At 59.8% G+C, this 16,367-nt stretch overlaps 1 protein-coding gene across 2 annotated transcripts in view; it reads right to left on the bottom strand.

Moving 5' to 3' along the window:
- Nucleotides 1-11,472, bottom strand: part of CADM3 (cell adhesion molecule 3) — a 28,968-nt gene extending 17,496 nt beyond the window's left edge. For both annotated transcript variants that reach the window (XM_059870821.1, XM_059870822.1), the window contains exon 1: nucleotides 11,322-11,472. In XM_059870821.1, the coding sequence (XP_059726804.1) occupies nucleotides 11,322-11,397 (76 nt within the window). In that variant the 5' untranslated portion in view covers nucleotides 11,398-11,472. The remainder of the gene's footprint in view (nucleotides 1-11,321) is intronic.
- Between the last annotated feature and the right edge of the window lie 4,895 nt (nucleotides 11,473-16,367).

Genomic DNA, 16,367 nt, shown 5'->3' with positions numbered 1-16,367 from the left:
GAGGGAATTTTGAATTCCTCTGGATCCTGGCAGGAATCAGCCCTGGCAGAAAGGGAATTTTGAATTCCTCTGGATCCATGAAGGAATCAGCCCTGGCAGGGTGGGAATTTTGAATTCTCGTGGATCCTTGCAGGAATCAGCCCTGGCAGGGTGGGAATTTTGAATTCTCATGGATCCTGGCAGGAATCAGCCCTGGCAGGGAGGGAATTTTGAATTCTCGTGGATCCTGGCAGGAATCAGCCCTGGCAGGGAGGGAATTTTGAACTCTCATGGATCCATGAAGGAATCAGCCCTGGCAGGGTGGGAATTTTGAATTCCTCTGGATCCATGAAGGAATCAGCCCTGGCAGTGAGGGAATTTTGAACTCGCATGGATCCTGGCAGGAATCAGCCCTGGCAGGGAGGGAATTTTGAATTTTTGTGGATCCTTGCAGGAATCAGCCCTGGCAGGGTGGGAATTTTGAATTCTCATGGATCCTGGCAGGAATCAGCCCTGGCAGGGAGGGAATTTTGAATTCTTGTGGATCCTTGCAGGAATCAGCCCTGGCAGGGTGGGAATTTTGAACTCTCATGGATCCTGGCAGGAATCAGCCCTGGCAGGGAGGGAATTTTGAATTCTCATGGATCCATGAAGGAATCAGCCCTGGCAGGGAGGGAATTTTGAATTCTCGTGGATCCATGAAGGAATCAGCCCTGGTATGGTGGGAATTTTGAATTCTCATGGATCCTGGCAGGAATCAGCCCTGGCAGAAAGGGAATTTTGAATTCTCGTGAATCCTGGCAGGAATCAGCCCTGGCAGGGAGGGAATTTTGAATTCTTGCAGATCCATGAAGGAATCAGCCCTGGTAGGGAGGGAATTTTGAATTCTCATGGATCCTGACAGGAATCAGCCCTGGCAGGGTGGGAATTTTGAATTCCTCTAGATCCTGGCAGGAATCAGCCCTGGCAGGGAGGGAATTTTGAATTCTCATGGATCCTGGCAGGAATCAGCCCTGGCAGGGAGGGAATTTTGAACTCACAGATCAGCAAACCTCAGACATCTGCTGTGCACATCCCTTTGCAGGCTGATTTTTTGCAGGGTGTGAATCCACAGTCTGGAATGTCCCAGAGCACAAATTCCAGGCAGCTGAGCAGCTCCAGATTTCCCAGGAGAGAGAAACCTGCTCCAGTTTGGGTGCATCTGCTCTTGCAACTCCAGGGCTGGTTCCTTCCCTGATCCAGTGGCATCCAGATGTCCCTTGGGATCCACCCAGGCTGTCCCCAAAATGCAGATCCAGGCAGGGAGAAGATGCTGGAGCAGGCTCAGAGCCACAGGTGAAGGTGGGAGGGATGCAGGCAGATCCAGGACAGCTCCACGTGGGGTTAGGGAAAATGCAGTGCTCTTTTTGGGGTCAGAAAGTTGAAATTCTCAGCGTTTAGGACTCCAACAGAAATCCCTCTGTGGTGTCACCTGGCTCTGGAGGCAGGAGCTGCAGAATTCGGGGTGTTCCTGTTCTCACAGAGATAAATCCATCCAGAAACTCCACTGGTGCCTCAAGTTCCTTCTGGCAGCTCCCACCTTTGCACCTCCAGCCCCCACAGCCACTCCCTCCCTCCCACAGGGTACCAGGGTGTCACAGGAGTGAAAATATTCCCTAAAAGTGGGAAACACAGCCCTGGGTGTGCTCCCAGCTCGGCTCTGCCACGGACAGGGCTGCTGGGACTGTGAGATCCAGAGCTTCAGGGGGGATCCTGATGGTCCAGCAGGATGGGATCCCACTCCTTGTGACCTTAGGGCCTTCAAATCTCCCCACATGGAACCCCCAAACCCCAAATTCCAGAGATTTCACCATAAATGAGCATTCCCTGACTCCAAGGGCTTCACATTTCCACACATGAAACCCCCAAAATCCCAAATTCCACAGGATTTCCCTGAAAATGAACATTCCCTGACTCCAGGGGCTTCACATTTCCACATATGAAACCCCAAAATCCCAAATTCCTGAGGATTTTCCCACAAATGAGCATTCCTGGGAAGGGGAACAGCAAGAGGATGCAGCTTCTCATATGAAACCCCCAAATCCCAAATTCCAGAAGATTTCCCTGTGAATGAGCAGAAGGAAAAATTCCCAGTTCTGGGTCACCACAAATCCCCCTGAGAGCATTTCCTGCTATCCCAGCTCCCTGAAAAGCCCCAAAAAGGAGAGAATTCCCCCAAAACCCCAGGGCACAGAGCAGTGTGACCCCTGTGCCAGCCGAGAGGGGGCAGAGCAGAGGAAAACCCACCACCCCAAAGTTCTGGGTCACCAAAAATCCCCCAAACACCCTGACAGCATTTCCTGCTATCCCAGCTCCCTGAAAAGCCCCAAAAGGAGAGAATTCCCCCAAAACCCCAGGGCACAGAGCAGTGTGACCCCTGAGCCAGTTGAGAGGGGGCAGAGGGAAAATTCCCAGTTCTGGGTCACCACAAATCCCCCTGAGAGCATTTCCTGCTCTCACAGCTCCCTGAAAGGCCCCAAAAAGGAGAGAATTCCCCCAAAACCCCGGGGCACAGAGCAGGGTGACCCCTGTGCCAGCCAAGAGGGGGCAGAGCAGAGGGAAACCCACCACCCCCAAAGTTCTAGGACACCAAAAAACCCCCCAAATACCCTGAGAGCATTTCCTGTTATCCCAGCTCCCTGAAAAGCCCCAAAAAGGAGAGAATTCCCCAAAAACCCCAGGGCACAGAGCAGGGTGACCCCAGTGCCAGCACCCACACCCTGAGTGCTGAGAGGGGGCAGAGCAGAGGGAAACCCACAATCCTCAAAGTTCTGGGTCACCAAAAATCCCCCAAACACCCTGAAAGGCCCAAAAAGGAGAGAATTCCCCCAAAATTCCGGGGCACAGAGCAGGGTGACCCCTGTGCCAGCCGAGAGGGGGCAGAGCAGAGGGAAACCCACCACCCCAAAGTTCTGGGTCACCAAAAATCCCCCAAACACCCTGACAGCATTTCCTGCTATCCCAGCTCCCTGAAAAGCCCCAAAAGGAGAGAATTCCCCCAAAACCCCGGGGCACAGAGCAGGGTGACCCCTGTGCCAGCACCCACACCCTGAGTGCTGAGAGGGGGCAGAGCAGAGGGAAACCCACAATCCTCAAAGTTCTGGGTCACCAAAAATCCCCCAAACACCCTGACAGCATTTCCTGCTATCCCAGCTCCCTGAAAAGCCCCAAAAGGAGAGAATTCCCCCAAAACCCCGGGGCACAGGGCAGGGTGACCCCTGAGCCAGTTGAGAGGGGGCAGAGGGAAAATTCCCAGTTCTGGGTCACCACAAATCCCCCTGAGAGCATTTCCTGCTCTCACAGCTCCCTGAAAGGCCCCAAAAGGAGAGAATTCCCCCAAAACCTCAGGGCACAGAGCAGGGTGACCCCTGAGCCAGCACCCACACCCTGAGTGCTGAGAGGGGGCAGAGCAGAGGGAAACCCACAATCCTCAAAGTTCTGGGTCACCAAAAATCCCCCAAACACCCTGAAAGGCCCAAAAAGGAGAGAATTCCCCCAAAACCCCGGGGCACAGAGCAGGGTGACCCCTGTGCCAGCCGAGAGGGGGCAGAGCAGAGGGAAGCCCACCACCCCCAAAGTTCTAGGACACCAAAAATCCCCCTGAGAGCATTTCCTGCTATCCCAGCTCCCTGAAAAGCCCCAAAAAGGAGAGAATTCCCCCAAAACCCCGGGGCACAGAGCAGGGTGACCCCAGTGCCAGCCCCCACCCCCAGTGTGACAGCCAAGAGCTGAGAGCTCCAATTTCTGAGTGGGTTTTTAGCTCCTACCCTAAGGCCAATCTCCGACATGGCTGTTGCCAAGGGAACCAGCTCGGTGCTGTGACAGTTCTGTTTGAAGGATCTCCCTGCCCAACGAGGTGTCTCAGCCCAGCTGGATGCCCTGGCACGAGGTTTGGTGGCCCTGAAGCCACCTCAGTGCCAGTTGTCACCCCAAGTGCCCCAGCACTGTGGAAGAGGAGATTTGGGTTTAATATCCTTCTATTTTATATTTTAATATCCTAATATATTTAATAATGGATTTATTTTAATCATAGAACTGAGGGGTGGGGAAATTGAATCATGGAATGGCCAAAGTGGCAGAGAACCCACAGACACCCCAACAATCCCAAACATTGTCCAAACCTCTCCTGGAGCTCCTTGGGAATGTGAGAATTCCCTGGGAGCCTGCTCAGTGCTCCAGCACCCTCTGGGGGAAGAAGATTCTCCTGATATCCAACCTAAACCTGCCCCCAAGACATCTCCAGCTCTTCCAGGAGGGTCCTGGAGACTCCCCACATCCCAAAGGATGGTTCCACACCAGCTGTGACCCAGCAGGTCACCTCTGCTGCTGCAGAATGTTCTGTCCCTTTTGGAGTGCTCAGAATCTCAGGGAGACAAAAAAAAAACCAAAAAAAAGCCCAAAAAACCAACCAGAACTCAAAGTTGGAGAGGCAAAATGGAGCCTCCAGGAGTGCCATGAGGTGTTCAGGGAAGCTCAGAGGTTGGAGCACCTCGGGAGCTCTCCTGGATCCATCTCCTTAATGTTCTGTCCCTTTTGGAGCGCTCAGCATCTCAGGGAGACAAAAAAAAAACCCAAAAAACCCCAGAATTCAAAGTTAGAGAGGCAAAACGGAGCCTCCAGGAGAGCCATGAGGTTGGAGCACCTCGGGAGCTCTCCAGGATCCATCTCCTCAATGATGGAGCCTCCAGGAGTACCAAAAGGTTTGAACATCTCGGGAGCTCTCCAGGATCCATCTCCTCAATGTTCTGTCCCTTTTGGAGTGCTCAGCATCTCAGGGAGACAAAAAAAAACCCCAAAAAACCCCCAAAAAACCCCAGAATTCAAAGTTAGAGAGGCAAAACGGAGCCTCCAGGAGAGCCATGAGGTTGGAGCACCTCAGGAGATCTCCTGGATCCATCTCCTCAATGATAGAGCCTCCAGGAGAGCCATGAGGTTGGAGCACCTCAGGAGCTCTCCTGGATCCATCTCCTCAATGATGGAGCCTCCAGGAGTGCCAAAAGGTTTGAACATGTCGGGAGCTCTCCAGGATCCATCTCCTCAATGTTCTGTCCCTTTTGGAGTGCCATGAGGTGTTCAGGGAAGCTCAGAGCTTGGAGCACCTCGGGAGCTCTCCAGGATCCATCTCCTCAATGATGGAGCCTCCAGGAGTGCCAAGAGGTTTGAACATCTCGGGAGCTCTCCTGGATCCATCTCCTCAATGTTCTGTCCCTTTTGGAGTGCCATGAGGTGTTCAGGGAAGCTCAGAGGTTGGAGCACCTCAGGAGCTCTCCTGGATCCATCTCCTCAATGCTCTGTCCCTTTTGGAGTGCCATGAGGTGTTGAGAGAAGCTCAGAGCTTGGAGCACCTCGGGAGCTCTCCTGGATCCATCTCCTCAATGCTCTGTCCCTTTTGGAGTGCCATGAGGTGTTCAGGGAAGCTCAGAGCACCTCGGGAGCTCTCCTGGATCCATCTCCTCGTGGTTTCAGACCAAGATCCTGATGGCAGCAGGAGGGAGAACGAGGAGCTCTGGAACATCTCCCCAGGGTTTGGGGGGTCCCAGCAAGTCCTGTCTTCTGAGCAGCACCCGGCCCAGGGACCTGCTGCTCTCCCTGCCATCAGAACTCATTTCCCTGGAAATCCCAGCCTGGAAGCAACAGCCTGGAAAAGCTGAGCTTGCCAACAAACACTGTTGGAGGTGTTGGAGGCTGAGGAAAAACATCTGCAGCTCGAGTAGCGCCTGGAGCATCACCCGAGGAGGGGACAGCTCCCGGGATGCTGCAGGGACACAGCCCTGCTGCTTCCTACTGGAATATTCACCAATAGAGCCAGACAGGACCTGCCTGAGCTTGGCTGGCCCTTGGTGCTGAAGCAAGCAGTGGAACTGTGGTGTCTGACCCCAGAGACACTTTTGGCCAGCTGGGAGCTGCAGCTGAGCACGTGGAGACAAGTCCAGGCTTGCAGGAGCTCTGCTGCTCCTCAGGTTTCCCTCTGGCAGAGCAGCTTTAAGGTGATGGTGAAGGAAAGGAGTCAGTTTGGATCCAGAGCTTTATTCTGGCCTCTGAACCCAGCACCAGCTCCAGCAGAACTCCTGAACCACGTGGGTGCTGTTCCTTTTAACCCCGGGGAGAGAGGCAGGGAGCCACCAACCAGGTACAAGGGATAAAGGACACCTGGGTGGCCCAGTGTCCCCCCGGGGGTAGAGGACATCCCTTGAATCTGCCCTTCTGGAACTGCAGGATTGAGGTGATTAAGGTGATGGGGAAGGAAAGGAGTGGGTTCTGCTGGAGGGTTTGGATCCAGAGCTTTGTTCTGAACCCAGCACCAGCTCCAACAGAACTCCTGAACCACGTGGGTGCTGCTCCTTTTACCTGGGGGAGAGGGGAGGGAAGGGGCAGGGAGCCACCAACCAGGTACAAGGGACAAAGGACACCTGGATGGCCCAGTGCCCCCCCAGGAGTTTGAATCTGCCAATCACTCCAGGCCCTTCTGGAATTGCAGGATTGAGGTGATTAAGGTGATGGTGAAGGAAAGGAGTGGGTTCTGATGGAGGGTCTACATCCAGAGCTTTGTTCTGAATCCAGCAACAGCTCCAACAGAACTCCCTGTGTGGTTGCTGTTCCTTTTAACCCCGGGGAGAGGGGAGGGAAGGGGCAGGGAGCCACCAACCAGGTACAAGGGACAAAGGACACCTGGATGGCCCAGTGCCCGCCCGGGTTTGAATCTGCCAATCACTCCGGGCCCTCCTGGAATTCCAGGACTGACAGACAGTGCTGGGAGGGGAAAGGAGAGGTGACTGCCACACCTGGCAGGGACCCGAGGTTCTGAGGTAAGCCCTGAAATCACAACACAACAGTTTCCCAGCCAAACTCCTGGGAAACGCTGTCCCTGCCACCCTGCAGACCCCGCAGCATCCAAAACCCGCCCGCGGTCCCGGCGCCCTCGGCCGCATCCCGGCGCGGGCGGAGCGCGGCTGGGCGGGTGACCGGCATGGTTAAACACATCCCTGCCCGTTCCTCCTCTCGGCCTCGGCTTCCCCGCCTCCCTCCGCTGGCACCGGCTGCCTTTCAGGTTGTCTGGCTCAGGGCTGCCCAAAATAAAGCACGGAGAGCTCCTGCCTCGGCTCCTCATCCTCCTCTCCCCACCCAGGGATGGCCCCGGGGGGAGGAAGAGGAGCTCTCTGGGAGGAGGAGGGGGAATCTCAGCCTCTCGCAGGTGGGTGGAGGAGTGGGGCAGCACAGAGGTCACTCCCACCCCTCCATCACCTCCCGATGAAGGCTCTGCTGGTCTCGGCTGATGGTGCCAGGCCAAGAGCAGAGAGGCCAGAACTGGACCAGATGGTTCAAGCTGAGCTGACCCAGTAACTGGGAGGAGGAGGAGGAGGAGCAGATCCATCTGACTGTGGGGGTGTCACAGAGCTGGCAGCACCTTCCAGGGCCCACTGAGGAGCCAAAGCAGCGAGGACTCCACTCAATCTGTGCACAACCAGCACCAGGGGACCTGCACAGCCCAGGCATCAGCAGGGCTGGAAAAGCAGCTCAGGTGGAGACCAGGCTGGGCAGGGGGTGCCAGGCCAGCCACTGGCACAGCAGAACAAACCCAACACCCCAAGCAGAGCCCACCAAGCTCCCAGCTGGCACCACCACCAAAACCACCTCGGACACGCATCCAGAACCTGTCCCTCCCACTGCTCCTCTCCTGCAGGGACCCGGATGGGCACGAGACACCCTGGATTGGCACGAAAAGAGGTTAGGAACCAAGGAGGCAGGGAAAACAAACAGGAACAGCTCTGCTGCAGCTCCCTCCATCTGCCTGCACGGCCGCCGTGCCAGCGCCGGGGTGACTCCCCAGATGCAGCCGCCTCCGGTTCCTCCGGCGGTTCCAACACCCCTGGAGAGGTGAGAACGTCAGGCACAGGGAGAAGAGGCAGCATCCTGCAGGCAGGAGACCTCCCAGGCAGGGAATCCTGGGCAAACAGGGCGCTTTTCCCTCCAGAGGAGGATGTGCCCCCACACCTCGGGATGCTCCGCTCGGGTTCCGGCAGCCTCGCCCCATTCCTTTGGGATTTCTCCTCCCAGCAAACAGCACAAGCAGAGGTTGGGCCGTGCCAAACCCCACGGCATTGTCAGGCCAGAGGCAGAATTCCTGTCCTGGCAGCGGTGCCAGCACATCCCTCACCGTCTGGGCACCTCCACAGAGCCTGATCCCAGGCTTTGTCCTAAAATCCAGCCCTGCCTGTTGAGCCTAACGCGATGTGCCAGACAGCTGAGTGGTGGATTCCGTGCTCCACAGCCTGCACAGGGATGCTCTGCTCCCTCCCCTGGGGCTGAGTGCTGATCCCAGCCCTGGAACAGCTCCTTTCCCCCAGGCAGCTGATCCCAGTCATCCGAAATCAGGCCAGGCAGGTAGTGAGTGATGCAGAGAGGTCGCCCTCCCTCCCTTTCGTGCCTCACCAGGGCTGTCACTGCTTCCTCAGCTCTGGAGCCAAGGGCTGCTGCTGGCACGGGCACCAGGAGCATATGGCGAGCCCTAATGGCACTGGGAACGGGGCTCCCCACACATTCCTTGGGGAAAAGCACCCTGGAAAGCAGCCAGCAAAGAATTCTGCTGCTCCAGGCAGTGCAGGGCTCCCAGCACCCCACCGTGGCCCCTGGGCTCTCCTGCGTTCCAGCAGGACCTGCAGATGTCACCTGCTCGGTGGCTGGGGGTGGCAAAAACCCCCTGGGACCCCATCCCACACGGGCAGGAGGCTGCAGGGCATCTCCCCAGGCCACAGGGAGCTTCTCTGGGTGGTCTGGCCAAGCTGAGAGCTCCAGAGACACAAAAACAGCCTGTAGGACAGACAGGGACAGTGCCCTGAACTTGCCTCTCTGCAAACCTCCCCGTGTCCTCCAGTGCCCCAGGGAAAAATCAGCCCCAAAATCAGCCCCAAAATCAGCCCCGTGGTGGCCTCCCAGGGCATTGTCCAAACAAAAGGGTTGGGACCTGCAGATGTCACCTGCTCAGAGGCTGGGGATGGCAAAAACCCTCGTGGGACCTCAACCCATATGGGCAGGAGGCTGCAGGGCATCTCCCCAGGATAGAGGGAGGTTTTCTGGGTGGCCTGGCCAAGCTGAGCTCCAGCAGCTCCAGAGAGATAAAAACAGCCTGCAGGACAGGGACACAGCCTTAAACCTCTCTGCAAACCTCCCCATGTCCTCCAGTGGCCCCGGGGGAAAAAAAAAAAACAGCCCCAAAGTCATTTGGGTTTGGCCCTGTGGTGGCCTCCCAGGGCACTGTCCAAACAAAAGGGTTGGGACCTGCAGATGTCACCTGCTGAGAGGCTGGGGGTGGCAAAAACCCCGTGGGACCCCATCCCACATGGGCAGGGCAGGCTGGAAGGCTGCTCCCAGGACAGAGGGACATTTTCTGGGTGGCCTGGGCAAGCAGAGAGCTCCAGGAGCTCCAGAGAGACAAAACCTACAGGACAGGGACAGTGGCCTGAACCTGCCTCTCTACAAACCTCCCCATGTCCTCCAGTGCCTCAGGGGAAAAAAAACAGCCCCAAAGTCATCTGGTTTTGGCCCCGTGGTGGCCTCCCAGGGCACTGTCCAAACAAAAGGGTTACACAACTCCTGAGTGGAATAACCCTGCAGAGAGAGAATGATCCTCACACAAGGACAACCACGCACCAGCCCAAACACACCCGAATGTGCCGACAGCAGCACAACGGCAGCCAAGAGCTCAGACAGGGCCCTCTTGTGCAGGAGCAGGGCCTGGGTGGCTTCCAGGGGTTCCTCCACACCCTGCCATGCTTGTAGCAGAGCCATCCACAGCCCTGGAGGAATGTTCTCCAAGGAGGAGACTCCATCCCTCCCCAGGACAGGTGCCAAGGAGGGGATGTCACGCTGGGATGGCTCAGGATGAGGCACCGACCATGAAAACACAACTTCTTCCCAAGCATCTCCCATCTCCTCTGCTCCTGAAGGATTTTTTTGGGGGTCTGTTTGTGCAGCTGTGCTGGACCCTGGCTCTGCTGGTCAGGGCTGGGCCACAGCAGAGGCCAGCCCAGGAGGAAATCTTGCAGTGTCACCATCCAGGCTGTGTCCTGTCCCAGGACAGCTCCGGGTCACGGCCACCTCGGCCATCCCCAGCCCCACAGGCTGAGCATCCCCACGCCGGGGCTGCCAGGATGTCCCCACGCCCTGGGGCTGAGCATCACCCACACCCAAGTGACTCTTTCGGGTGCCCGTGGGAGGACCGCGGCCAAAACCAGAACAAATCCCGGGATTCGTGGATGGGAACGCAGCCACCAGCCCCCAGAGGCTGTGACAGCAACAGAGATGGGTGCGGGGGAGCCGTGGGGGCTGCGGGCTCAGCCCTTGTCCCCACCGTGTCACCTCCCACCCGCACAGCCCTCGGGACCCTCGGTGCTGCTCCAGAGCCCCCTCCCCGCTCCTGATGGACCGCGGGGATGCGGAGGGAGACCGGAGCCAGCCCCAGCGCCCCCAGACCACAACACGGCGGGTCCAGCCCAGCCCCCGGCCGGCGGCTGCACCTCCCCACCCAAACACACGCAGCAGCATCGCTTCTGTCACGACAGACGACTCCCGACACAGCAAACGGAGCCGCCAGCAGCCAGACAGGGATGGCGGGTCCGAGCCACCGGGGGCCACCCCGCAGGGACCCGCAGCGACCGGCGAGCCCCGACAGCAATCACAGCCGCTCCGTGCCTGTCGCGACTGTCGCCGCCGGTGAACCCCTCTTTGTCTGGCGAGCCCCGCTCATCCCGGCGGGACGGGGAGCGGCCGCCGCCGCCGCCGAGCCCCCCGCCCACCCCGGGGAGGCGGCTCCCACCGGAGGCACCGGGGAGCCGCCCCAGCCGCGGCGCGGATGTCACCGGGCTCCCCCGGGAGCTCCATCCGCCCCTCCGTGTGTCACCGCCGAGCCCCGGCACCCTCACGGCGGGGCGGCTCCGCCGCACCGGGGACTCTCCATCCGCCCCCCCCTCTCCGCGGGCAGCGCCGGGAGGGGCCGAGCGCCGCCGCCGCCGCCCGCCGGGGCCTGTCTGGAACCTTCCGCCGCGGCCGTGGGGGGACACGACGGGCAGCACCGGCGCCGCCGTGACCTTGAGCCCCGCCGGCCGCCCGGGGAGCCGCACCCGCAGGCGGCGGCGGGGCGGGCCCCGAGGGCCGGGCGGGGCGGGGCGGGCGGTACCTGCCTGACCCACATAACGGCGCCGCCGCCGCCGCCGCTCCCCGCACCTGTCGCTCGCTTCCCCGCATCCCCCGCCATAAGCGGCGGAGATGGCAAGGGAGCTTCGCCCGCTCGCGGTGCCGCCACTCACCGTCGCGGGAGAGGTTTCCCCGGGCGCTGCCGAAGCAGGCGATGAGCAGGAGGATGCCGAGGGCGGGGGGCTGCATGCTGGCGGCGGCGGGAGCCCGCGGGGCCGGCGCGACCGAGCCGCAGCGCGGGCGGCGGGCGCTGCTCTCTCCGCTGCTCCCTCAGCTCTGGAGCCGGCGGTGCGGCAGCGGCGGCGATTAAATAGAGCGCGCGGAAGAGACCATTCGTGCCGTGGGGGGGGGGAGCGGGGGGGGCCGCGCCGATGCCGCCCCCCTCGGCCCCCGTGTAAACACGCCCGCTCCGGCCGCCGGCCCCCCCCGCGGGCTGGGGCGCGGTGGTGCGCGCCGCATGCGCGGCTCCCCGCGGGAGGCAGGTGCGCGCGGGGCGGCGGCGGCGGCGGGGGGAGACGGCGGGAACGGGGGTGCCCTCGGTGCCCGTCATCCCCCTGATCCCCTCGGTGCCCGTCATCCCCGTGACCCCCTCGGTCCCCGTGGTCCCCGTGACCCCCTCAGCCCCTCCATCCCCTCGGTCCCCGTGATTCCCGTGATCCCCTCTGTGCCCGTGATCCCCTCGGTCCCCTCCATCCCTTCGGTCCCCTCCATCCCCTCGGTGCCCGTGATCCCCTCAGTCCCCTCCATCCCCTCGGTGCCCGTGATCCCCTCAGTCCCCTCCATCCCCTCGGTGTCCGTGATCCCCTCGGTCCCCTCCATCCCCTCGGTGTCCGTGATCCCCTCGGTCCCCTCCATCCCCTCGGTCCCCGTGACTCCCGTGATCCCCTCGGTGCCCGTGATCCCTTCGGTCCCCTCCATCCCCTCGGTCCCTGCGGTCCCCGTGGTCCCCATCCCGCCCCCGATGCCTCAAGGTGCCGTCCCCAGACCGGATCCCCGCCATGGAAGGGGGTCTCGCCGGTGTGGCGGAGGAAACGCGACCGGTTCCACCGCAGGACGCCGCCGGGTCGGGTCCCCTGTCGGCTCGCGGTGTCCCCGCGATGGGCCCTGTCACTGTCACCCAGCTGGCTGGATGGGGCACGGTCCCCTTGGCAGGGAGAGGGGCCGGAGCAGAGATGAGGGCTGTCACCTGTGCTGGGATGTCACCTGTGCTGGGGTGTCACTCTCACTGGGGTGTCACCTGTGCTGGGATGTCACCTATGCTAGGGTGCCACTCGTGGTGGGGTGTTGCTGTCAGTGGGGAGTCACCTGTGCTGGAATGTCACCCATGCTGGGGTGTCACTCTCACTGGGATGTCACCTGTGCTGGGATGTCAGTCTCTCTGGGGTGTCACCCATGCTGGGGTGTCACATGTTCTGGGGTGTCACCCATGTTAGGATGTCACCCATGCTGGGGTGTCACTCTCACTGGTGTGTCACCCATGTGAGAATGTCACTCTCACTGGGATGTCACCCTTGCTAGGATGTCACTCTCACTGGAGTGTCACCTATGCTGGGATGTCACTCGGACTGGGATGTCACCCATGTTAGGATGTCATTCTCACTGGGGTGTCACCTGTGCTGGGATGTCACCCTTGCTAGGATGTCACTCTCACTGGGATGTCACCCATGTTAGGATGTCACTCTCACTGGAGTGTCACCTATCCTAGGGTGTCACCCGTGCCGCCTGTCCCCTGTGTGTCCCTTGTCCCACCCAGTCCCACACCCTCTGCTCGCAGCCGGACCCATTTGGGCGGAGCCCGCCCTGTGCCAGTCCCCAAAGGTCGCTGCCCAGTCCTGGCTGTCCCCTAGCATCTCCCTGGCAACTCCTTTGTCCCCCCTCACCCAGCCGTGTCTCAGCCATCCCCCGAGCTCTGGCTCTTGCCAGTCCAGGCATTCCCAGCTCTGGAGGATTCCAGGGCTCTGGGGAAACACCCCCAGCTCCTTTCCCAAAGAGAATTAACCCTTTATGGGAGCGTCCCCTCCCCAGCTCGGCACCTGTGTGACAAAACCCTTTTCTGACCCAGACACGGAATTTTAAAAACTTTCCTTCCACTGAACCTAAAACCTCCCCGCAAATCCATTTCCCGCAGGCTCCAACCCCTCACGGGCTCTTCTGAGGAGCTGCTCGGAGGCTCCTGCAGCGGAGCTGTGCCAGGGATGGCTCCGTTAGTCACAATCCCCGTGGGAAGCGCCCGTGGGAGGCACCGACAGCTTGGGCACGGTCCCTGCCCATCCCCACACTGCCACCCTCCTCCCGGCCGTGGCCCTGGAGGTGACTAAAATTGCAAATTTGGGGGCAGATTTGGGGTCACAGGAGGATTTTCCCAGGTTTTCACTCCTTGTCAGCTCGGAGAAGGACTCCCGGTGGGAGGCAGGAGCAGCTTGGGCACGGTCCCTGCCCATCCCCGCGCTGCCTTCCTCCTCCCGGCCGTGGCCCTGGAGGTGACTAAAATTGCAAATCTGGGGGCAAATTTGGGGTCACAGGAGGATTTTCCCAGGTTTTCACTCCTTGTGGGGTTGGAGAAGGGCTCGGGAAGCGCCCGTGGGAGGCACCGACAGCTTGGGCACGGTCCCTGCCCATCCCCGTGCCCTCCCCTCCTCCCGGCCGTGGCCTTGGAGGTGACTAAAATTGCAAATCTGGAGGCAAATTTGGGGTCACAGGAGGATTTTCCCAGGTTTTCACTCCTTGTGAGCTCGGAGAAGGGCTCGGGAAGCGCCGGGATGTGGGAGCAGCAGAGGGGACCCAAGCTCGGCTCCTGGAGCAGGATGAGGGTCCCGTGGGATGGGGGCGAGCTGGGCCAGCTCTGGGGGGCTCTGGGGGGCTCTGGGGGGCTCCTGGCCCCTCACTCAGCACTGGGGGGGCCGTTTTATCTGGACGAGGTGGGTTTGGGGTGGCACTGGCTCCCCTGGGGTTTTCTGGGGGATCCCCGAGCCTCCCTGGATGTCCGTGCTCCGAGCCCCTCCCGGAGCACACCCCCCGCCTGTCCCTTGTCGCTGTCACCCCCCAACCCCTCCAGGGGCTCCAGGCACGGCTTTTAACCCTTTCCCTGCCTCCTGCTTTCCCCGACCCGCGTGGGTGCAGCGCAGCACCCCCTCCCCATCACTCGGGGCAGAGCGGAGGAGGAAGAGGAGGGAGGAAGAGGAGGGAGAGGAGGTGTTCAGCGTGCAGCAGGTGCCGAGGCGACGCTCGCCACAACAAATCGCTGTGATTCAGCCCCGGAGCAGCTGGGAAGGAGCCGGGGGAGCCGCAGCAGCTCTGCCGAGGCGTCCCGGAGCCCCCGGTAACGGGAGCTGCCCTGCACCGGAGCCGGGGAGGATGGAGCTCCTCGGTTCCCGTTTCCCGAGCTGCTCTCGGTGTCTCTGGTTCTGTCACAGGAGTCCAAGCTTTGTCACCTCCTCGCTGTCCGGGAGCTGTCCCAGCCCTCCAGAGCTTCCCAGGGGTCTGGGGCATCCCTCAGCCAGGTGGGAAGGGCTGTGCCAGCTGTGGGTGGCACACCTGGGCAGAGGCCAGCAGGTCTCAGTGGCCTCCTGCTGCCAGGAGCACCTGTGACACCATCCCAGCCCCTCAGGGGAAGGAGTGACCACCCCGAGGTTCGTTTTCCACCCAGACCCAGCTGGAATGTGGAACTAAAACACTTCCCCAAATCCCTGGGCCATGCTGGGTATGATCTTCCCCCTCTTCTCCCCCAGATCTCAAAATTCTGATGGGTTTGACCGTTCTCTCCTCGCAGCTCCCGAGAATTTCCTCTCTGAGCATCTGAATTTATTGATCTGTGGGTTTGCCACCCATCTCCGGACTTTTAGGATCAGACCAGAAGCTCCTGCCTTCCTCCAGTGCCTGCTGTCTCTGGGATTGAGGCTGGAAGATGGAATAAATCCTTCCAAACCATCAGCCAGCCTCCACAACCCATTTCCCTTTCAACAACCACGTTTGCTGCCACCCCAGGAGGGGATGGCATCTCCCTGGAGGCTCTGCAAAGGCACAGAAATCCCCAGGGAAGCCGTGGGAGATACTTCCAGCATCCCCTGTGAGATCCTCGGTGCCCAGGATCATTTCCTCTCACCTCCGTCCCTCCCAGGGCCTCGTGTGTTCCTTCCTGCTGCCTCTCCCACACGCTCAGCCCTGTTTGTTTTTATTCCTCGGGCTGATTTTGCTCTTCAAGAAGCCCTTCATTAGCCCCACGCTGGCTTGGAGTGTTTGCTCCTGTCTGGTGGAATCCTCAGCCCTGGATTCCCTGCTGCTCTTCAGCCGCATCCAGCGGCTCCAGATTCCCAAATTCCACCCAAAACCGAGCCGGGAGGAGCCTCCCTGCTGCTCTCCTTGCTCCGAGGGCGGTGTGGGACCGGCTGTGTCCCTCCCTGCTGACCCGGGGGCGGCTCCTGTCCCTAACTGCCGTCCTTGTCACCTCCTTGCTGGCGTTTGGATCCCGCTCACCTGAGCAGGTAAGGCAGGAGTTCCCTGGGGGGCAGGGAGTGGGATTCCAGCCGGGAATGACAATTCCATCTGGGAATGCCAATTCCATCTAGGAATGACAATTCCATCTAGGAAGGACAATTCCATCTGGGAATGACAGTTCCATCTGGGAATGCCAATTCCATCCGGGAATGACAATTCCATCTAGGAGTGACAATTCCATCTGGGAATGACAATTCCATCTGGGAATGACAATTCTATCTAGGAATGACAATTCCATCTGGGAATGACAATTCCATCTGGGAATCACAATTCCATCTAGGAATGACAATTCCATCCAGGAATCACAATTCCATCTGGGAATGACAATTCCATCTGGAATCACAATTCCATCCAGGAATCATGATTCCACCCCAGAATGACAATTCCTTCTAGGAATCGCGATTCCATCTGGGAATCACAATTCCATCCAGGAATGACAATTCCATCCAGGTGACACCAGGTGACATCCAGCAGGGAACATCCCTGGATGTGGGCTGGGTGACACCAGGTGACACTGAGCAGGAGAACATCCATGGACAAGGGTGACTGGGTGACACCAGGTGACAGGAGAACATCCCTGGGCACAGGCTGGGTGACACCAGGTGACACTGAGCAGGAGAACTGCTGGACCCCAAAGTGGAGCAGGAGCTCCAGGATTTGGGATT

This window comes from Haemorhous mexicanus, chromosome 31 (assembly GCF_027477595.1).
Source record: "Haemorhous mexicanus isolate bHaeMex1 chromosome 31, bHaeMex1.pri, whole genome shotgun sequence".
Lineage (NCBI taxonomy): Eukaryota > Metazoa > Chordata > Aves > Passeriformes > Fringillidae > Haemorhous > Haemorhous mexicanus.
The sequence above is the reverse complement of the archived record's forward strand: the minus strand, read 5'-3'. Positions and strand labels throughout refer to the sequence as shown.